General features: G+C 41.6%; 2 protein-coding genes across 2 annotated transcripts; one reads left to right on the top strand and one right to left on the bottom strand.

Annotated features, from left to right (window-relative positions):
- The first annotated feature begins 1,266 nt into the window (after nt 1-1,266).
- On the top strand, nt 1,267-7,547 carry foxo4 (forkhead box O4). The gene is made up of 3 exons (XM_034543081.1): nt 1,267-3,256; nt 3,875-5,476; nt 6,032-7,547. The coding sequence occupies exons 1-2, from the start codon at nt 2,816-2,818 to the stop codon at nt 5,444-5,446; spliced, it is 2,013 nt and encodes a 670-aa protein (XP_034398972.1). The 5' UTR covers nt 1,267-2,815; the 3' UTR covers nt 5,447-5,476; nt 6,032-7,547.
- Nucleotides 7,548-9,634: 2,087 nt separating this feature from the next.
- Nucleotides 9,635-20,166, bottom strand: si:zfos-80g12.1 (sestrin-3). Its single transcript, XM_034543708.1, has 9 exons — nt 19,862-20,166; nt 14,305-14,502; nt 13,915-14,097; nt 13,484-13,729; nt 12,789-12,900; nt 12,460-12,584; nt 11,794-11,960; nt 11,558-11,702; nt 9,635-11,473 (listed from the first exon to the last, which is right to left on the bottom strand). Exons 1-9 carry the CDS (start codon nt 19,925-19,927, stop codon nt 11,384-11,386), a joined length of 1,332 nt encoding a protein of 443 aa, XP_034399599.1. The 5' UTR covers nt 19,928-20,166; the 3' UTR covers nt 9,635-11,383.
- Between the last annotated feature and the right edge of the window lie 1,275 nt (nt 20,167-21,441).

Raw genomic sequence — 21,441 nt, 5'->3', positions numbered from 1 at the left:
GATATTTTTTCCGCTACAGCATCATTTATAGATACAGGTAAATCAATATTACATATAAAAAATAAAAAATACACAATACATACAATGAAATAACTACCTAAACAATAGTGCATAGATCTAGACAAACAAACAAACAACAGTTACAGCATGATTACTAATTTGATAGCTAGACAATTTAGACGTCTGTGTAGTTTGCACAGGATACATTTCAATACAGTTGCCACCCAAATAACAAATGTGGGCATTTCAATTTTATTTAATTGCAATGATAGCTACTGATAACCAATGATGACAGACGTCTTAAATACATAAATAACATTTTAGTAATTTATCAGCGACAGGAGAAGGCTTGGGGAAGTCAAGTAAGGTCATTTGTACATAGCTTGCTCATAACTGTACAGAAATTCAAATATTTGACATATTATTACTTGATGGTGGATTGCAAGACACCGTATTTAACATGTAATGATATTAAGGGTGACAATACATTTAGATGTATACATTCACACACAAAGAAATGTATGTGATTGCCTTGTAGTCAAGACACTTACCTGCAGTATCCCCAGTTCAATGTCATTATCAAATAAAGGCAAATGCCAAAAACAATAATTCTTGAAAATCTTTTGAATTATTGCTATTTTGTACATAGGAATTTGCACCATCTACAATACCAACTGCACTATATTTACCTTCTTGTGGCTCTTGTCTTTTAGAGCTGTGTGTCAAAAATGTTATAGTAGTTTAAAGTCCTTTTGTATTTTATTTTATATTGTGCTCACATGATGCACAGTCCTAAATAAAGTCATGCCTCATCAAATTACCATATAAAAACTGGTCATATACCCGGCTAGACGTACATGGTTGATTTCTGGGTCTCTGAGCATATCATTAACTGTAATTAATAAAAAATTATAGTATTTGATGCATGTCTGAAGTGTACATGTGGTGGTGACAAGAAAATGCACAGAGGATGGTACATGGGGTGTTTAAGCGGTTTTAATTGTCTTAATAAGCAAGAACACTTATTAACATTATTATTGTAGTAATAATAATTCTGTATCATTAATAAAATATGTTGTTCTTATAGTTGTGCCTAGTTGTAGTCTATTACTAGGTGTCTATCCGTACTCTAATGACCGGTAACACCTGAACTGCCCTAAGTGCACCTGGGACTTCGGACACGTTCATATGCGGTTACATAATGCACCATTACAGGTACACGTTTACGTCCGCGCTGTCACACGAACGACTCAATTTCCCAGAAATCCACTTGGCGCGTGCGCAGAACGAGGTGCCTGACAGTGGTAAACAGACGTCAGAAGGGAGTCTTCGCCTCGAGTCAAAACAAAACAAAACAAGTCAAAAAGACCCTGAAGAATTGAGTATTTGAACAGCCACAATCACAAGAAGTTTTTCGAGACTCATAGCGGATTAAAACCGACCACTTGGAAGAAGTTATCGGAGGATTTTCACGGACTTTTCCACGGATTGTAAAGTCTGGAGTAGCAGGAGCTTAACCAGCTAACGTTACGGTGGCTATCGAGCCGTTCTCAAAGTGCGGCGGGTTGGAGCCGACGGACCTCGGAGGCGACCCGACTTCACCCAACACCCGGGAATTCGCCTCGTAGTTGGTTCACCGAGCTCGCGGGGCGAATTCCTTCGCTCCGGGCCTCGGTCGAGGGGGGTTTTGTATCCGACTTTTCGGGCATCGTGTGCGGCGGCAAGAGTGGAGAAACATGGCAGATGGTGACATGCGCCTGGCCGCAATGTGGCGGATCGTGCGAACCTGAAGCGAGGACTTCTTCTCGTGCGCACGTTTCTCCCACTTTTATCGGTAAAGAAACACTATTGATCATTTCTTAAAAACGCTCGGGATTTCTCTGGTTGTTTATTTCTTTAACATAAAGGCCGAAGAGACGCAGATCTCTTCTGAGTTTTGGTTGTTTATTTTTAACTTTTTTTGGGGGGGGCAGTTGGCTAACAAAACATTTTTTACCGGGTTAATTAGTCGTTATTATGTTTTTACACTTCCCTTCACTTTAACCGGACAGCTCTTTTTGTGTGACCGTTTAGTATTTTATTTTAAAAGTTGGCGTGGAGGATTGTCGGCTCGCGCGCACACATCACGTTGTTTACAAGTGGATCCTTTGTAACAGTAGCCAGCTAATCCTCGCTTATAGTCTTCTTCTGTAGCGTTACAGTAAAGAACAAATTAAAGAGAAAATATATACACAGTTTAGAACATTTGGTACGAAATCATCCTTAATTTTGATTAATTCATACAATTGTATTTTGTGAACGGTTTAAACTATACTTCTTAGAAAATTTACCATTTTCAAATATTTAAATCGAGTGCGTATTGACAGGAAGGGCGTTATTTTGTATCTGTATACCTTTAAGATTTTGGTAGGCCTATTTATTATTTTTCAGGTGAGCCATAACCTCTGTGGATCCAGATGTTTTGGTGCTCATTGCCACTCCGATACTTTTGTTTTTGTTTCATTCAAACAAAGGAACTCTCATCCCAGCCTTCCCCAGTCTATATACATCGGAAGGTTTATGATAGTTACTATTAAGGAGATTATTTGGGTTCCCTAATCTCCAATCTGAGGATTAACCGAGGCTATTGGCGTGTCCAGATTACGTCTCTTCGACAGGCCCCTCTGTTTACACCCCCGCAGGGATTGAAGCATATTGTTTTTGTGTCGGGAAGTTTCTCTTTTAAACGCATCTTCCACTCAAAGTTTACTTTAACTTTCGAAGGTCGATGTTTTAAGTGTTTTTTTTTGGTTGAGTGGAAGTTCAGAGGACCGCCATGGAGGAGTCCTCGGTGCCCCCGATTGACCCAGATTTCGAGCCGCAGAGCAGACCTCGCTCCTGCACGTGGCCGCTGCCGAGACCCGACATCTCGGCTGTCAAACCCGAGGGGCCGGACGGCTCCGAGTCCGCGGCGGGGACCCCGCCCGCGGACGAGGACAAGGCCGAGCCCCAGCAAATCACTTGCGAGCCCGAGAAGGCTGCGGCGGGGGCCGAGGGAGGGGTGGTGGCCGGCGGGGGCGGAGCCGGCGCAACGCCTCGCAAAGGATCATCCCGGCGCAACGCGTGGGGGAACCAGAGCTACGCAGATCTGATTAGCCAGGCCATCGAGAACTCACCTGAGAAGAGGTTAACCCTGGCGCAGATCTACGAGTGGATGGTGAAAACAGTGCCTTACTTCAGAGACAAAGGAGACAGCAACAGCTCAGCGGGCTGGAAGGTAAGTGTGCGTTTAGTGTAAGTGTTTACTTTACAAGGTGGACTACCATGCTTTAAGGGCCACAAGTCATAGATTAGAGCTTTACAACTCATGTTACATCACAGCAACACTGGTTTGCAGATAACAATCCTATTCTTTGGGCAATATGACAACAAGTTCAGCAACCGGAGGAGCATATAGGCAATCATAACATATGCCTCTCCCAAGGCATTATTTGTTCCATTATTTTGGAAGTTCTTCATATTTGCCTGAATGATGATGAGCCGCCTTACTGTTTCTTTTCAGCTGATTTTCATTTAATTACTCTACCAGTAATCTTTCTTATTGTTTCTTGTTGTTTTGTTGATGCAGTTATGTTTTGCTGCCTCTTGGCACAAAAAGACAATTTTTCAGCTAGAAAGAAAACATCAAGGAACCAAAGAGATCTGAACTGACCTGGAATAATTCTAGAAATACTGAATCTAGGCTGTAAAATGATTAATGTTTGGGAATCAGTGGTTTAAACCGCAGCAAAGTTATGTGTTTTCATACTAAAAAGTAAAATTTACTGGTATATCATACTTTACTTTTAGAGGGACCATTTAAACTTTCTTCTGTTTTTGATACATTTTTTTTTAGAATTCAATTCGCCACAATTTATCACTCCACAACAAGTTCTTGAGGGTTCACAATGAATCGACCGGCAAGAGCTCCTGGTGGATGCTCAACCCAGAAGGAGGGAAGACCGGGAAAGCTCCTCGCCGCCGGGCCGCCTCCATGGACAACAGCAGCAAACTGCTGAAGAGCCGCATGAGGGCCAAGCAGACTAAGAAGCAGGCGGGAGCAGCCGGCCTGGGGGGTGCCGGAGGGGCTCTGCAGGGTGACGGCAGCACAGGTTCAGCCGGGGCAGACAGCCCTAATTCGTCCCAGCAGTTCCCCAAATGGGGGGTTAACAACGGCAGCCCGTCGCCCCGCGGCAGCCTGGATGACACCGACATGTGGACCACCTTCCGCCCACGCACAAGCTCTAACGCCAGCACACTGAGCGGACGGCTGTCCCCTATCGCTCCTGGACAGGAGGACGATGATAACCTGCCTGAAGACGGACTGCTGGGGAGATACCCTGCAAGAAGCTTGACCCCGACCCTCACCGAGACCCTGATGGAGGAGCTTGATCTGATCGACGGCCTCACATTGATGACGGAGCAGCAGGGAGGGGCCAGTCCCAGTACAGCCCCACCAGCACCTCCAACCCCGCTGCCCTCCGCCTCCACCCTGCTGCCTCGTGGGTCCAGCTTCTCCTCCTTCCATCCTCTGCAACCATCCAGCCTCCCGCAGGCCCCAACTCACACCGGGACCCAGGCCTCTGTCTCTCAGTGTGGAATGAGCAGCAAAGAGCTATCAACCTTCAGCAACTCCCTCTTCAACCCCATGTCCGGCTCTGGCTCTCGTGGGAGCGGCCATTACAGCACCCACGTGCCTTCCAGTTTGGAGGTGCTGCTCACCTCCGACTCCCCTCCTCCTAGTGATGTCATGATGACTCAGGTGGATCCCCTCATGCCCAGTCCTGGGGGGGTGGGCCTAATGGGCCTGGGCGCATCCGTGAGGTCCAAAACCAACCAGCTGCTGTTGGGTAAAGGGCTGGAGCCCAACACAGTGACCCCAATGGTGCTGCAGGCTCAGATGCAGCAGCGTCACCTTCACCACCACCACCACCACCACCACCAACAACAACAGCAACAACAACAACAGCAGCAACAGCAGCAACAACAACAACAACAACAGCAGCAGCAGCAGCAGCAGCAGCAGCAGCAGCAACAACAACACCAGCACCACTCTCAGTTGGGGTTGGGGATGATCCTCTCGGGTATGTCTCAGGACCCGTCACAGCTCTCTGCCCTCAAAGTGCCAGCGGTGGGCTCTCATCACGTAGGGCCCATCGGCTCAGCCAATCCCGGCGTGAGCCTGCTTGGGATGAGTCAGTTCGGAGCTCCGTCCTGCTTCATGGCCGGTCAGGACCGACTGCCCACAGACTTGGACATTGACATGTTCACTGAAAACCTGGATTGTGACGTGGACTACATCATCAACAGTGACCTCATGGACGGAGATGGCATCGACTTCAACTTTGACCCCATTCTGCCTGGAGGCCAAGGCTGCGCCGGCCCGGCAACCACACAGGGCTCCGCTCACAGCTGGGTGCCCAGCTAATTCCTTGGCTGACCACACAGAGTTAGCCAGGTACACTGATCACAGACCAGTTACTTCAGATATTATAATGAATTGTTTAGTCGATAAAATGTCAGAATATGTGTATGTATGTATGTATGTATGTATGTATGTATGTATATATATATATCCTTTTTAAAACAAATTTCTTGTTTACCACAAAGATATTTAATTTATAATCAAATACAACCAAGAAAAGCAGCAAATCCTCACATTTGAGAAGCTAAAACTAGAAAACTTTTTTGGCTCAATAAACCATCAAATTATTTAGGTCTCGAAGTCCTTGAAGTTGACAGGGAATTGATTTACATCTATTTTCATCATCAATTTATTTTCTTTCTAATCTTAAAGCTCTTTTTATTGCTGTACATTGAATATATTTGGACTTTGGACTGACATTTTAAAATGTCACGGGAAATTGCATTTTTTACAGTTTTCTGTAATTTTTTAGACTAAAGTACAGCACTATACGTGGATTTGATGGATGATTTAAAGTCCATGATGCCCACAATCTGGGCATGATGGGCCAATCAACTCAAATGACCGTTTCATCATCTTGTCTTTCAGGAACTATTCTCCAATCAAGAAAACCTCACAAAACAACCGGTGCATTCCTCCTCTCTGCGGGCGGAAGATACTATTTTAAAACACAATGCTTCTCTCTGGCCTTTAAGACGAGCCCCCCCCCCCCCCCATGTCATGTGCCAAGACATGCGGAGGACAGGGAGGAGCTTCAGGCTACTATGCACAATATTTTAAGTAAAAAGACAAATCATTAACTCCCCTCTGCTGGGAGTTTATATTTCAGTTATGGTACACCAGAATAGCTTCAGGTTGGAAACGGTACGCGATGGCTTTGGTGTTAAAGATTCAATGGACTGATGCGTTTTTAGAGAAATGGCCAGTTTCCCATTGACACCAGCATGAAGCACCAGACCAAACACCGTCCTCGACGCAGTCACTCTGCTGCACCGAGGACACGTTTTATCACAGGCGTCGGATTGTGAACAGGTGGAAGATGGAGGACTGCACGACTGGAGGTATAAAAGGCTTGATTCAACATTTGCTCCACATCTCGCACAATTTTGGACTACGATTACGTGTACGTTTCAAATTTCTCACTTCAGAGAAAGAAAAGATGATGCATTTTTCTTTTCTTGCAATGACATTTGGTGATTCAGCAGTTAAGAGGGTCTGTATTTTCAGTTTGGAATTATTTTTGACTTCAATCCAGTGTGTTATGGTAGTTAGAGGGAGCGTGTTTTTTCATTTTTAAATCCCTGATGTGCAGTTAAACTAACACAATGAAGAAATGTAACTTGTGAATTTACACACGGGGCATTCAAGGGTAAATTTATTTGCCAACAAGTGATTGATTGGCCAAGTATTACATTGTTTCAGACAGCAGTATGCCTCCACTGTCAAATGGCCGACCTGATACGTTCTTCCTTTCTGTTTTCATTGAGCCTGTGCATTTTCAAAGCAGCACTTAGGTTTCCTGTGACACAGGGACCCCAAACCTAAGCGACACATTAGGTTATACCATTTCATTAAAGGAGTTGAAATCCTGTTAAAAAAAACAATTTAAAAACCATGGTTGTACATGTACACAGTGTCACGCTATGCAGATTTATCAGGAGAGCTAAATGAAATATTGAAGGAAATTTGAAAAATCACTTCTTGAAGGGTTTTGTTGTTGAACATGTTCCTGATATTTTGTTCGGGGGTTGAGGGGGTGCTTCATGAGAAAACATTCTCTCACACTTTAATTATTCAGTTAATTAATTCTCTTTGTGAGAAGTGCAAAAGAAGAATATATTTGATTATAGTTTTAATATACAATTTAGATGGAAGTAATAAATTAGATATTAATACATATGAATATATTACTAATGACAAGTGTTTTTTACATTGGGGAAGCATTCTCAGATCATTTGTAACGGTCATTTTCTATACTTGTATTTTTGTAAAGGATGAGATGCATGTAGATTTTTTTTAACGTAACCAAAGGAACACTAATATTTTCATTTGCATGGCATTTAGGGAGCGCTTGGGCCTGACACAGTATCTCGTGTGTACATAAGCTTTGCAAAAAGATGCCTGTAACGTGAAACTTTGAGAGTGGAGAGAGGCATCAATACTTGACCATTTTTAACAAAAATTCCCAATGATCTGCCTCATTATTTTCTGAATTAATTGTGAAGCCAAGGAAATAAAAATAAAAAATCTCTGCTGAAGCATGGCATGACGAAAAAAGAAAAACACTTTATCGTCCCACTTTTCAACATGCCGTCACATTCTCTTCTCAAAATGAGACTAATACAACCGTTACCTCTCAGGGTCGCTCAGAAAAACAACAGGAAAACAACTGCACAGATGGAATTGTGTGAAAACAGCAAAACAAATATTTATTCTACACATTTTCTCTGTTACAACAGACTGGAAACCATCGTCTGTGTGTTTTGTTTTCTTGGCGGAGTTTGTCTTAAAGAGTTGACCTCAAATTTGACTTCCTTTTTAGATAAATGTATTTTAGCTCTCCAGCCATGTACATCAGTACTATACTATTCCTTGGGTTTTATTTTGACTGCCAATATTTAAAACACTATAGCATGACTTTACTCTGTAGCAAGATGGACTTTAATCTTCCTCCTTAAATCTTATGTTTTGTGTTTGTATTTAATTACTTTTGTTAATAACTGTCAATGTTTTTGTGATCCGAAATAACCTCCCAGCAGTTTAAACGCTTTCATTATTTCATTGTAACTTTGTGAATATGGTAGTCTCTGATTTTTATAAAGCACTCTTCTTTTTTTTAAAAACTTTTCTAATGGTGCTAGATGTAATTTCTGACGTATTCTGCAGTATAGCATAAAGCTATGGGTGCATATCAGGGCTTTTTGAATTTTCTGTATCCAACACAAGGATCTTGTGTTATGTTAGAAGTTAGCATGTGATCAAGATATATATATATATATATATATATATATATATATATATATATATATATATATATATATATATATATATATATATATATATATATATATATATATATACTCACACACACCCTCTCTGAACTGGTCATTAAGTAGATCTGGAAACAGAAGGTGAGCTTCTTCAAAGTGCATGATTTTATTATCATTTTAAATTCATAACATTTAATTATTTTATAAAGTTGTATATGCAACGACTCTCCCAGTTTCTCTGAACTAATGTCCATGTGTTGGAAATGTTATTAACATTTTGAAAGGACAGACTGCAACATGTAAAAGGAGCGGCAGTTGGTTGGATGTCTCTAGTTTACTGGACAGGTGTGGTGTTATTACTTCCCTTTTATTTACCCTTCTATGTAATAATGATCTTTATTTTTTGTTCAGTTTTCTTTAAGTAGCAGTTAGTCCATGTACGTTTGTTTTGAAATTTAAAAATACCCCATTTGATACAGTATTTTAGTATTCGGCAAGGCTTTTTTCTTCCAGAGGGAGTTTGGGTAGACAGGGACAAGAGTTGTGCATAAGCCAATTATGTTTATGATTTTTGATTAATGCTGATAGTTTTTAAGCCCCACCCAAAATCAGTCTCATTCTTTAAAAAATGTAAAGTCAGCCAGAGATGACAAACAGTTCTGAACAGCAGAAATAAATTCAATAAAAACTGTTTAACCCACTTCTGAGTCTTTGGTGCAGTTATTCTTATATATCTGCACATCGGCCACTAGATGTCGCTGATGTCCAGTAATACAACTACTGTAACTGCATGGTAGCAAATACATGTACTATACAAAATACTGCTGGTTAATAACAGTAGTGACAATTATTCTTGAACTTGAATAAAGTGGTTTGATTACAAACATTTACAGTACCAGCTTATTTAATTTGATTTCAGCTGCAGACAGAAGGATGCAACTGGGTTGAAAGCTTTTTTTATTTTTCAACATAACATGAAAGTGATTAGCTTATTCACTCAAATCAACAGGTGGACTTTCATGTCGTCAAGTGATTGAAGATGGCTGCCTGTGAGGTAAGTCTAAAAACTGAGGGATTGCTTAAGAAAAATATTTGGTTATAAAACAAGGGTTATGTGATTTAGAAAATAAGCAAATCATGCAAACCACTGGTATGTTTGTTCAATGTATCCCGTAGAAGGAAGTAAAACAGTTGACAGCAGTTATTTTCATAGAGCGTCTTTATAGAAAACATTTCTTCACATTTTCAAAAAACATTTTTTTGGCCTTTTCACTTTTTTTTTCTTTTTTTTTTTTAATAGATCATTTAAAAAAAAATCTGCTCAAGTTTAACATTTTAACATCCATCTGCGTCAAAGGCTCTTCGCTGAATTGCTGGGGATTGTAAAAGGTGTCTGATCGAAAACACGGGTGTTCACAGCCATAATATTTATCAGAAACAATGCTGACCAAAACCAAGAAAAATAGCTCCCTTTCATGCGGGAAAAGCCACAAGTTTCCAACTGGTCAGTTGGGTGCGTTTCCACCAAGCTCACATTCAACCTCCAAGAATCACATCCCTCCACTTCAGCAGCACTCCAGTTTTAGCCTGAAGGCACCTGTGTTAACAGCGCATTTGCTTTATATGCTCGATATGCGCTTGTTTCTTTTCTACATACTGCAGTTACTAACTCTAAACAGTCAGTCACGCCTCTAAATCTACCCAGAATGCAGCACAACAAGCAGGTCCTACCGTCACACCCAGAAACAAAACAAAGAAGTACTCCATAGTTTACAAAAACTATAACAAATTAAAAACAGACAGAAAAAAAAGATACAAGTGTTTTAACAACTAGTTTGCACATTGTTCTGCTTCGCCAAATGTACCGTGGATTTTGACTTGATAATCATCTCTACTCATGACCAGTGCAGGTCAACTGGGCACTTCTCATCGATCCAATTCATCACTTTACTGTAGCGTCTTTAATGACCTTGAGACTGTAATTCAGTCTCTGATTTGATCTCTTTTAAAGCACATCCATACTAAAAGCACACAAATCATTAAGCAAATGGCTCAGCTTAATCTTCACTGTAGGAAACAGCTCACTGACTTGTACTTATACTTTACAAATGTATTTATGAGGTGTGAATATGTTGTTTAGAAAACATCATTACCTTGAGAACAAAAGCAAAGTCCGAAAGTTGGAGGATAAACAGTCTAAAAATCTTCGTTACACGTCATACAGTGGAGAAGGCGTCAGACCCACACACTGTGCGTCTCAATGTCTACTAATGAGCTACCTTGCATTATAAATATATAAAGTTTAAAAAAGTGCTTATTAAAAGAAACTATAGTGATGTGATAACTTCCAGCAGTGTAACTGATGCGTTTGTTCTTGACCAGCATTAATACGAAATGTTAGGGAGAGTGAAACTGTCGTCCGTCACGGTCCACTTAAAGACCTCCTCCAACACTGACAAGGATTGTCCAAAACATAACCGAGGCCCTGGTCTCCCACCAACATTCAACTTGTACAAAAAGATATTTTTGGGGGGGGAAAGCATAGTTAATACAAAGGAGATGGATGAAACTAACGAGAGTATTGACCACTGCCAGTAACACACTGCTACAGCCAAGCTGTTTCTCACAGACTGAGTAACACAAAACAACATGTACAAATTTAAACAACTCTAATAATTGCACATAACGTTGAAGAGCCGAGATGTTCGATAAGAGAACAGAAGAATCTGCAGGAGGAGGGGGGCATGGCACACTATGGTATAAATACATTGAATCTGAGAAAAAGAAAAGCACATTCATGGAGGCACAGCTTCTAAATGATGGAACTCTGTGTCCTCAAATGTGCCGCTCTCGTCCCACTTCACCGTCTGCGGTTTAGATTTCTTCATCCTCGCGTCTCTGGGTCTCTCTGTACCGGCGGAGAGTTTTAGCTTTGTGCCTCTCCGAGCACTTAGGCAATCATGTACTGAGTGATGGCTCTCAGAGCGTATAGCAGCTCAGCCTGCAGCCGGGCCTCCATGATTAGTAAATTAACGTGTATCTGAGGGGAATAAAATGAAAAGTGATTCACACAGAGAGCCAAAAGAGGTTTGAATGACAGAGTCGACAGTGAAGGTCTTCTTACCCGCTCCGAAGGTTTAAGGGGAGCCAAACTCAGCGGACACACTGGAGTTTTGGTGGCATCCGGAAAACAAGCCACAGCTTTGATGTAGAGCTTAAAATCCCGCTCCAGCAACCGATTCACTTCTCCGTAGTCATAATCATCATACCTGTAACCACAAGCAAACATCTGTTTATCTACTAAACTCAAAGAAAATCATTTTCTATGAGTCACAAAGGATGTTTTTGTCGCTGTCTCACCGTATTCCTAACACACAATGGATGTAATTCCAAATCGCCCTCTTCAGGTCGGGGCTGTGCATCGAGGGGAGAGTAGTCACACTCCTGAATCGGTCGTCCAAGAGGTGCCCGATGTCCGAATACAATCTGTTGACTAAGGAGAAGCCGTGGTCCTCCCATGAATAGTCCTGCAGAGAAAATACACCACATCCTCAAAGTCAGCATGGTTTTGATTTAGTTTCAGATCATCATGTACAGCAGTGGTTCCCAGCCCATATCTCTATGGTATAAAGTATGGCATCACTTTATTGGCTCTAAACTACTGAATATAGCAGTATATAGCATGTTTTTTTATTTCTTAAGTTAAACCTATATGCAGAAATTTTTTACAACATTAAAAAACAAGTCAAGATCTAAACTAATTGGGTTCTCAGAATACATGGAGTAACATGAAAAAAGTACATGTTAAATCCAAATGAAGATTTACTTTTCATTTATATCTAAACACACATGCACATTTGCAAATACATGAGGGAATAAGGAAACTTCGACTCACACCATTTAAAACTGTTAAGTCACTGGATGTTTAAGGCGTCCTGTTACACATCTTAGCACAAAGGGCCATAACACACATACTAACAACACCACTTGCATACTGACACGCTCACAAAAAGGTAACATCCTCACCTGAACTCTAAATACTTGAAAGTGGTCCTGCTCTCTACGAGCAAACTCCTGATAGCACAAGTCAGGGTCTGTGATAAAATGCGTCGAGTCTGTGAAGCACATCATCTCCTCTTCTTCTTCGATGTCTAAGAAGAAGAGACAATGAAAGCAAAGGAGGTGGGGAGGCAGAGAGAGAGAGAGAGAGAGTGTCAACAAGTGTGGCTGATGATGAGTGGCGATTGCTCAGGTTTCACATCATGTGGCATAAATGTAACTCTCAAGATAACCACGAGAAGTGAGTGGGATGATCTGAGCAGCGTTATGTTGTTTCCTCCGCTGCTGTCGGTTACCTGTTTGCTGGAGTGTTTGTGTCTGTAGCAGACGCTCTCTCTTCTCGCGCTCTTCCTGGGACTTCTGAATCCTCTCCTTTAGACACACCATATCACAACTGGAGTCCAGAGACTGTTGACACAAACACCAGAAAAAAAACGCTGATGAAGTTAAATTAACTTTCAAGTATCTCACAAGTAACAGATAAATAATCCTTATTATGATAAAATGCATCTCCTACTTTCATCTCATATATGCATTTCAAAGTGATGCCACATCTGTTTGCATTTAACACTGAGAAACACTTGCTTTGACTAACTGAACCATATAATTCACACTAAATAAAATGAATTATGGTTTATTTTAATATGTTATGTAAGAGATCATACACGATGTAGAGAATGATCATTTGCTGCTTTTATCGGTTTTATTAAATTGTAAATTGTATCTTTGTGAAATTTGTCATATTTTTTTTTTACAGGGTAAAATAATTATTGCGTAATTGTCAATTCAATGAATAGTTAGTTGCAACTGTTTAACCGTTTATGCATGTCTAACCTTCATATCTATTTCCACTTACATAAAGAGAATCAAGCTAATGTACTTGTTTTTCCTGATCCGATGTGAGGTCCTGGGATAAGATTGTAAAGCCCTCTGAAGCAAATTTGTAATTTTGGGCTACACAAAATAAACTGAATTGAATTGAATTTGTTACCCTTCTTCGTGTTATGTGTTCTGAGGGAGTGGCGAGCGACTGAGGCACATTGGTGTTGCCGTTGGCAGCATCAAAGGGCCAGAAGGTCGGCGGGAAACCGTTGGTAGATTTGGAGAGAGGAACAAAGTCAGAGTCTGTGTCGCATCCAAACACAAAGCTGCAGAGGGAGTGGCAGTGGGCCAGGATCACCACAGCCTGCACCAGCTCAGCCAGCGACCAGCACTGCTCGCCCGACTTCAGCAGCGTCTGGAGGAAACAGACACAGGAGCTCAGTGTCAGACGGGATTTTCTTTATACTTGTTAATCTGCATCCTGAGTGCTCTTAAGACATATATAATTCTGTATGTCTGTAAGTGATAATGGGTAATCCTTTAATACTGCCTTGTTGTGTTAAACATTTGGTTGTGTTAGCCTGGGTTGCTTTGCTGTACCTGGATGTGTGAGCAGGCAGTGAGCCAGGGTTGGTGGGCCAGCACTTTGTTGATGTGGTCAAGGAGACGAAGGCGAGGGGGCGCCGCCTCCAAACCCTGCAGCCACAGAGGGTCCCCGCCCACCCTCAGAAACTGGGCTGAGTGCAGGTACACCAAGTAGTTGCAGTGATGTCGTGCCGCAGCCTGATCATGGGAAGAGAAAGTTGAGAATAAAGATTTGGGAAAACTAGCCACTCAAAAGATAGAGCTTGTTATTTTTTAATTGTGCATGATACTAGTACGATCCCTGGTAAAGAATAGCTATCAAAACGATTGTGTTTGCTAAGCTACACGTTTAGTCGAATGGTGAGTTACTGGGTATGTATAAATGAGAACAGCTTGCTAACTGACCATAATGGCGATGTAATGGCGGTACGGCAGCGGCAGGGGGCCGTCCATGTGCAGGATATAGTGCTGTGTCCGCAGGAAGCTCTCCAAGTATTGAGGGTGAGAGGCCATCTGCTGGGACACGGCGTCCACGCTCCCCCTGCTGACCAGAGCCTTCATGAACAGCAGCGACACTCGCTCGTTCTCACCATTCACCATCACCTGCAGAAACCAGGACGGAGAAGACGGAGATGGTTGGTTTCCGACGGGAAGCAAAAACCGTGTGCAGTAAGTTTGATATCTTTGGGTTTTGGACTTTTGGTTGGACAAATCAAGCAGTTTGAAGACAACTTCTAGACATACAAAATGTATCAGTTAATAAAATAATCCATAGATGAATTATTAATAAAGTAAATGAACCTGAGTTGCAGCCATCGGCTATTTGCCAAGTGCTCATAGTGACCGTGATGAATGTTTTCCTTGATTTTGTAGTTTGTGTATAATGATTGATGTCAGGTAATCTTTGTGAAAAGTTTCCTTCAAAATATGGCATACATAGAAATGCTCCTTGAATGAATGATGTACAGTAAAAAAAACAGTAACGTGTGGCGGACTGAATTATTAGAACTCATTTTGTAGCCAAAGCAGGTTGGCTCAAGATAAGATTGGACTTCAGTGTCCACACCACGTGATGAAGGGCTCAGACCGGATTGGAGTCATGTTCCACACCTTAAATCATCTCCGATACCAGCGCCAGTGGCAAGTGAGTGAATTCCTGACAATATTGTTCTGCACAATAAAGTGGTGCTCAGCTGGAGTCTCAAAAAGGCACAAAGACACCAACTCATCTTTATTGCAGCAGGGTCTGATGCCTCTGACAGTTATACTACAATAGCATTACATTTAGATGAGGCTCTGTGAATTGACAGGGATCCAGTTCTGTGAATCGAATGTGGATGCAGTGGAAAAAAACAAGGATGAAACCCTGGAAAAACAAAAAACAGATGAAGAAACTAACGTGAAAGTTGGGCTTAAGAGGCCCTGAAGAGGGAAACTCTGCCGCAGCATAGAAGTGGATGAGACCAAAGACAAACATAGGTGTGACTGGGATGAGAAGCCTGAGGCCAAGAGAAACAGACCCATGTGGAGAGGGAAGCTGGACTGCCCTCATAGGCACATTTATTACACCTCTTGCCATCATACAATGGCCTCTAGGAAAAGGTGTTTGGGAGCATAGCCTCTGGCAGTTCCCCTGTATGTGAAACCTGAGTGCACAGAGCTGATCAAAGCCAAATGCTTCGCTGCACTCTGAACTATACACATGTTGACTTCTCTTTAATATCACTAAATGCTGTCTAGGATTATTTCTCAATTTATGTCAAAGATAGTCTGAGCCTATTTTAGCCTTGTACGGCTCTTTGACATTCATCATCATGTTTATCTGGTTGATAGCTCCTTGTGGTATTTCACTTCTGTCTGTAGTGGATCAGGGTTTACTTGTGATCCTGCTAGAGGCTCCACCTCTTGACCTATATATGCTCAGAACATGTTTACATGCTACACCTTCAACAAATAAATCACATTATGATGTTTACATTTCCCTAATCACATAGTTGATCTAAAGCAAAAGAGAAAACATATCCAACAGAAACAGAAGGATAACAAATTTTTTAAAAAGAGTGAACAAAGACAGTTGGCACTTAATGCAACTGGCTCAGACACAGACCCTGACCCACTGTTGTCTGTCAACAGACATGGGAAATAGGCCGCAGGGTCCATAGAGCACACAGGTGCCTGCCAATCAAAGACCTCTTGACAAGAGCACATTCACCGAAGTATCTCTTTGCAAACACAAGAGCTACTGATTAGCATGCCGAGCTGCAGAATCTACGTTACTGCTCCATCAAGCACCAACTGGCCCGCTCACTGAAAGGAAAAGGCATTTCAGGGTCTACACAATGCAGTAAACATGCTTTGAGTTCAACTTGTCAAGGACTTATGTCGGGAGACCACTTAACTTTTTCTTTCTAGTCAATTGAATAAGCTACAATTGTACCATTATTGGATTATGAAAGATCCATGTGAAACTGTTCAATAAACTCCTCTCTGTTCAGTTTGTAACACAAACACCACAACACAGATTCCCTGAATCAAGTGTAAGAAATTATAGTCACTGTTGTGTATGTACTACCACCCAACTAAGTGTATTTTTGAAACGGGTATTAATATTTGACTTTAACTGTAAAAAGTAACAGAAAAACAACGACCAAGATGCATACAAGGTACATGATGTTTTACAGTTAAAAAAATGTGCTCTTTAGAAAAAACAAATTATGTACTTGCTGATGATAAACACTAAAATGTCACCAAAATACAGGGAGTAGTAAAAACACAGATCTCTCACAGTCAGTGGCCATTTAACAGTCATTAATTTTGTTTTCAGCCTCTTTCTAATCCCAACAGTAAAATAAGCGACATAGACCTAGGGGACTGACGTCACACAATCAAAGAGGAAATAGGTGTTTTGTGAGATTTCATAAACATGTCTGGACAAATTCAACAGAAAATGTCAAACTGAAAGAGGAAATACGATTTATGTGAGCAGTCACACAGCAGGAACTACATCCTACAGTTTAAACTGCATTAAGTCTGCGGACACCTGCTATCTGCTAACTTGAAAGATAAATTAAAACTGCCAGTTCAAAACAATATACACTAAGTTTATTAAAATGTTCAGTGAAAATAAAACAAAAATTCCAGATTTTGAAACTCCTAAAACATATGCCAGATGCCAGTAAAGCAATCAATATTTTGAGATACATCCTAGATCATTTACAAAAAATAAAATTCTAATCAATACAGACAAAAGGGAGGGTTTAGAGACATCTTTTGTCAAAGCTGTGTCCAGACACCCATCCACACTGCTTTATTTAAGAACAAGCCACAAATTCTGCAAACAGCAGTACTTTTCATAAGACGATACGCTCCTTATTGTCCACCCACAGGAAAAGAAACACCCGCATGAAGAAAAAAAAATGTTAACAAGTGTGTGTGTGTGGGTGGATATACGAAGCAAAAAGACATAAATCATCATTTGAGCGATTGTATATAGTATTACAAGCCATATTTTAATTTCACAAGAATGCAAACAGTATGAGAGAGACGCACATTAAGGCTTTGTGCAAACAAACCTATTCATTCTGCTTACAATACGCCCAGCAGCGACTGATTTTGAAACAAAGCCACCTCTCAGTCAAAACAAAGAGTAAGGGTGACAAAAGCAAGACGGTAGTGTTGATATTAGAGCACTTCTATATTCAAATCACAAGATGGATTCACACTTGTGGCCTGGTTGCAAAAGATAGAACTCACAAAAAAAACTCCTAGAAGATTCATGAAGATCATTTGAAATTCAAAATAACAAAAACTTCCCTTCCCAACAGAGGACAGGTCATTTGTTTATTGATCAGAGAGGAGCAAGAAGCATGGATGAAATGAAAAACAGGGATGACGTCACCGAGGGGAGGAAAGGTAAATGGCGACAATGTGTGTAATGTCTGTATGTGTGGTGTTGGTGGGCTGCAGGAGGTGGGGGGGCTGTTGCAGATACAGGAGAAGGACATTCAACCTGCATTCCGACTGAGCCTGGAGCGGGTCCGTCCCTATCATGGGCCGGTGTCGGCATTAACCCCCCTCCTCAAATCACCGGAAACACAAGCAGCTCGGGACGATTTTGGCTTTTGCAACATGAACTCAGAGAGAAGTGCAAAACAAACCAGCTGCAGCCCAAAGATGTTTGGAGAGGGAGGAGAGGAGGGGAGGGGAGGGAAATGAGCTGCTGGGTAGGACAGCACATACAACATGACCAAGACAAACAAAACACTGTGCTGCAGGATTTTAAAGAAAGAAAGAAAGCCAAGCCCACACACAGCAGATGAGTGATTGGACTATCAAAGGACAGGACAGGTAGGTAGAGCAATGTATATACAAAAGACTTCCACTGATAATGACGTAATTCATTACTAATCTCATTCACGGACAAGCCAGTGCAAGGTCATCATATCAAAAGGCAGGTGCTCAAATGTGGTGGTGCTTACATGCCAACTACTTGTTTATTTCAACAGACAAGTGCAAGTGATTTGAGTACTGCAGTTCTAAACTCACAGGGTTATTTTGCTTTGCATAGGTCTCAATACAAATACTGATTGTTAAAGACTATTATGTAGTCAATGCGATATGATTAAATATGTATGCATATGAATATGAAAAGCAGAACAGGGAGGGGAGGGGGATAGTCAGAAGTAACCCACATTGGACTTGAAACTAGAGTAGAGGGTTTTGATTCCCTTGCCTCTCACATTCCTCCCTGTTTTGCTCCATTTCTGGACTCTAATCTGCAGCAAACATGTCTTGTAGGACTGCACTTGAGACAGCGCCCCCCTTCTGTTGCAAAACGGAAAAACAGCGACAGAGGAGAAAAACAACTTTGATTGGCAGTCCAGTTCAGCCAGCAGAAAACAGCACAATAAAAGTCTCCAACATTTAGAGGAACCCGGAGCAAGAAAGACTGAACAATCCGCAGCTGTCCTCGTGGATTTAGAAAGCATGTCCACTGTTGTGCCTCGTCCTTATATTGTATGTATGTATGGGTATTACATGGAACCGCATTACTTCACAGTAACCGACTGACACTTTTCGCTCAAATCCTTAGATGATGTCATCGTCACCTACAGATTTCTCCTCTTTCTGCAAAGCTCTCACCCCCCGTTACGGCACTTTAACGTTAGTATTCGACACAAACCTGCGTGGAAGTTAAATATAACCTCGTATAAAAAGCGTTGTCCTGAACGCTCACGTTAAAATCACCAATGGTGAGCCAACAAAGGAAGACTCTTCGTTACGTTGCGAGGCTTTAACCTGCACCACAGTGAACAGCAAACGGATCGTTTTGTTCACATTATCTATTTAAATGTCACGTTACATTCACCAACGACGGTTACGGTAGTTTATAAACCGCTGGCGAAACGCTGCGAGCTTTAACGTGACATTTCAACCGCTGGAGATAGAAACTACTAAATGTTTCTTGGTGGTGGTGAAAGGTGGCAGCTCACAGAACAGGATTACATTCATGAGAACTAACGTTACTTGTATTGCATGTTTTCCCAGTTGGGATTTAACTGTATATAGTATCTCGGTCAACCGTTAGTTAGCGGAGTTAGCTAGCTCGGTCAGAAGTTTGCTAGCTAACAGTTGACTCACGGCCACTTGGACGCTGGAGAACTTACTGGTTAACAAGTTAAAAAGTTTAGAGATGTAATACACTGTTAATGGTCATCTTTAAGTCATCGGCTGTTCGCTGCCCCAACAGGTCACTTAAAGCTTTAAAAAACAAACAGCCAACCTGGTTGAGAGAGCTGGCTAAGAGTTTCTCCCTTGAAATAAAATAACGTTAATCCATTCAGCAAATAAATGAACGTTATACTCACACGACCCAGCTAGCCGCCAGCTGCAATTGTGTTAAAACTAATTAAACAGTTTTCCAACAGCGTTGACTGTTCGTCAGCTTTAACCTAGTAGTTACCTGTTTGTGGGCTCGCTGGCACTGGGTTCTCAGGGGGTACTCCATTTTATTCGTACAGATGATCATTTTCCACAAAAAAGTGCGCTACTGCATGGATGCGTCTCGGTCTTCCCTCAGTGCCTCGCTAACAAAGGCGTGCAGAGCCCGTCGCGAGCTGCAGTCGGTCCGTCTCGAGCTCGAGACACCGGACTGGGAGAGGAAACCTTCCCAGAGCCGAGCTGACAGCTCCAGTAACAGTGTGTCCAATCAAAGCACGGGAGGCGGAGCTGGCTCCCGGAGGGTAATATCCAAAATGCTAATGAACGTCTGCAGAACAACAACGCATAGAGGCAAAAGACACACACCCACATCATCGGGTCACGCTGCAAACTTCATACCGATTGATGGGACGGGATATTTGTTAGGAGGCTAGATGTTTTCTTTGTGGACGCCCTTTTTAGCTTTAGCTACAATATACTGTACACTTGAATTGGGAAACCTTTTGTTGGACCTATCCACACAGCGCTGCAGGCAACCTGAACAACTGGACGCCTCGGGCCTCGGCCTCACAAAGCAGAGTTATCTTTATTTTAATTATTTGGATATGATTAGTCAAACCTAGAAGCCCTCTGGAAGTTGCAACGTGGTCTATGAAAATCATGTGTATAGTCCTGCTTGGTGGAACAGACACAGTTTGTAGGTTCATGGATCTGATCATGTGACTTGTCCACTGTTTTAGGGTGTGGGTGAGCCCCCTCACTTCCAATTAAGCGACTTCTTAAAGGGACTCTCCAAAGGATGCAGAGGAAGCAGCCCGAACAACTGCTGAGTAATAAAGTGAGAAGTAGTTAACATTTTGGGGAAGGCACTTTTCCGGCACATAAAGCTTGAACAAAGTTATTTTCCCAGTTTGTTGGGGAATGGGCCTTCTCTGACCTCAACTCCATGCAGAAAACAAAAATCTTAATTTGAAGTCCCCATACACAATATTGTGAAAAACCTTCCAAGAATAGTAGTATCAGCTGTTAGAACAGGACCATTAAACACCCAGTAAAGAAACAATGTCAAACGGGGATCACACTATTGAAGCTAAATCAGCTAAATATTTGTAATTTTTAAAACATTATGAGGTGCTTAATTGATAATACAAAGTTGCTAGATCTCTTAGATGACTTTGATGATATATTTGCATCAAAGTCATGGAGGACTTAACAGGGGAGACAGTGTAATCTCAACCATCTTGCTGTCATACATCAAGTCATTACAATGTCACAAAGGCAGACAACAAGTCCCATTCATGTTTGTATTCTGAAGTAAACTAAACACACAACAAGCACTGATTACATGTGATCTCCACCACTGACCACTACATTCAGGCTTGCTTTGACCCAATTGTTACTTTTTGTGTGGTCTTATTCAATCATCTCTTGTCTTAATGAAAGGGGTGTTTGTTCTTATCAGACATTCTGGGATTGAATTGATTCAAATCAGATTGTTTTTCTGTCTGAGAATCACGACTTTCATATCAATTAGTTTCTGTGTTTTTGTACTTTCTTACCAACTGATGAAGACAATCAGCATGTGTTATTTCTGCAATATCA

This window comes from Cyclopterus lumpus, chromosome 10 (assembly GCF_009769545.1).
Source record: "Cyclopterus lumpus isolate fCycLum1 chromosome 10, fCycLum1.pri, whole genome shotgun sequence".
In the NCBI taxonomy this organism is placed as follows: domain Eukaryota; kingdom Metazoa; phylum Chordata; class Actinopteri; order Perciformes; family Cyclopteridae; genus Cyclopterus; species Cyclopterus lumpus.
The sequence above is the reverse complement of the archived record's forward strand: the minus strand, read 5'-3'. Positions and strand labels throughout refer to the sequence as shown.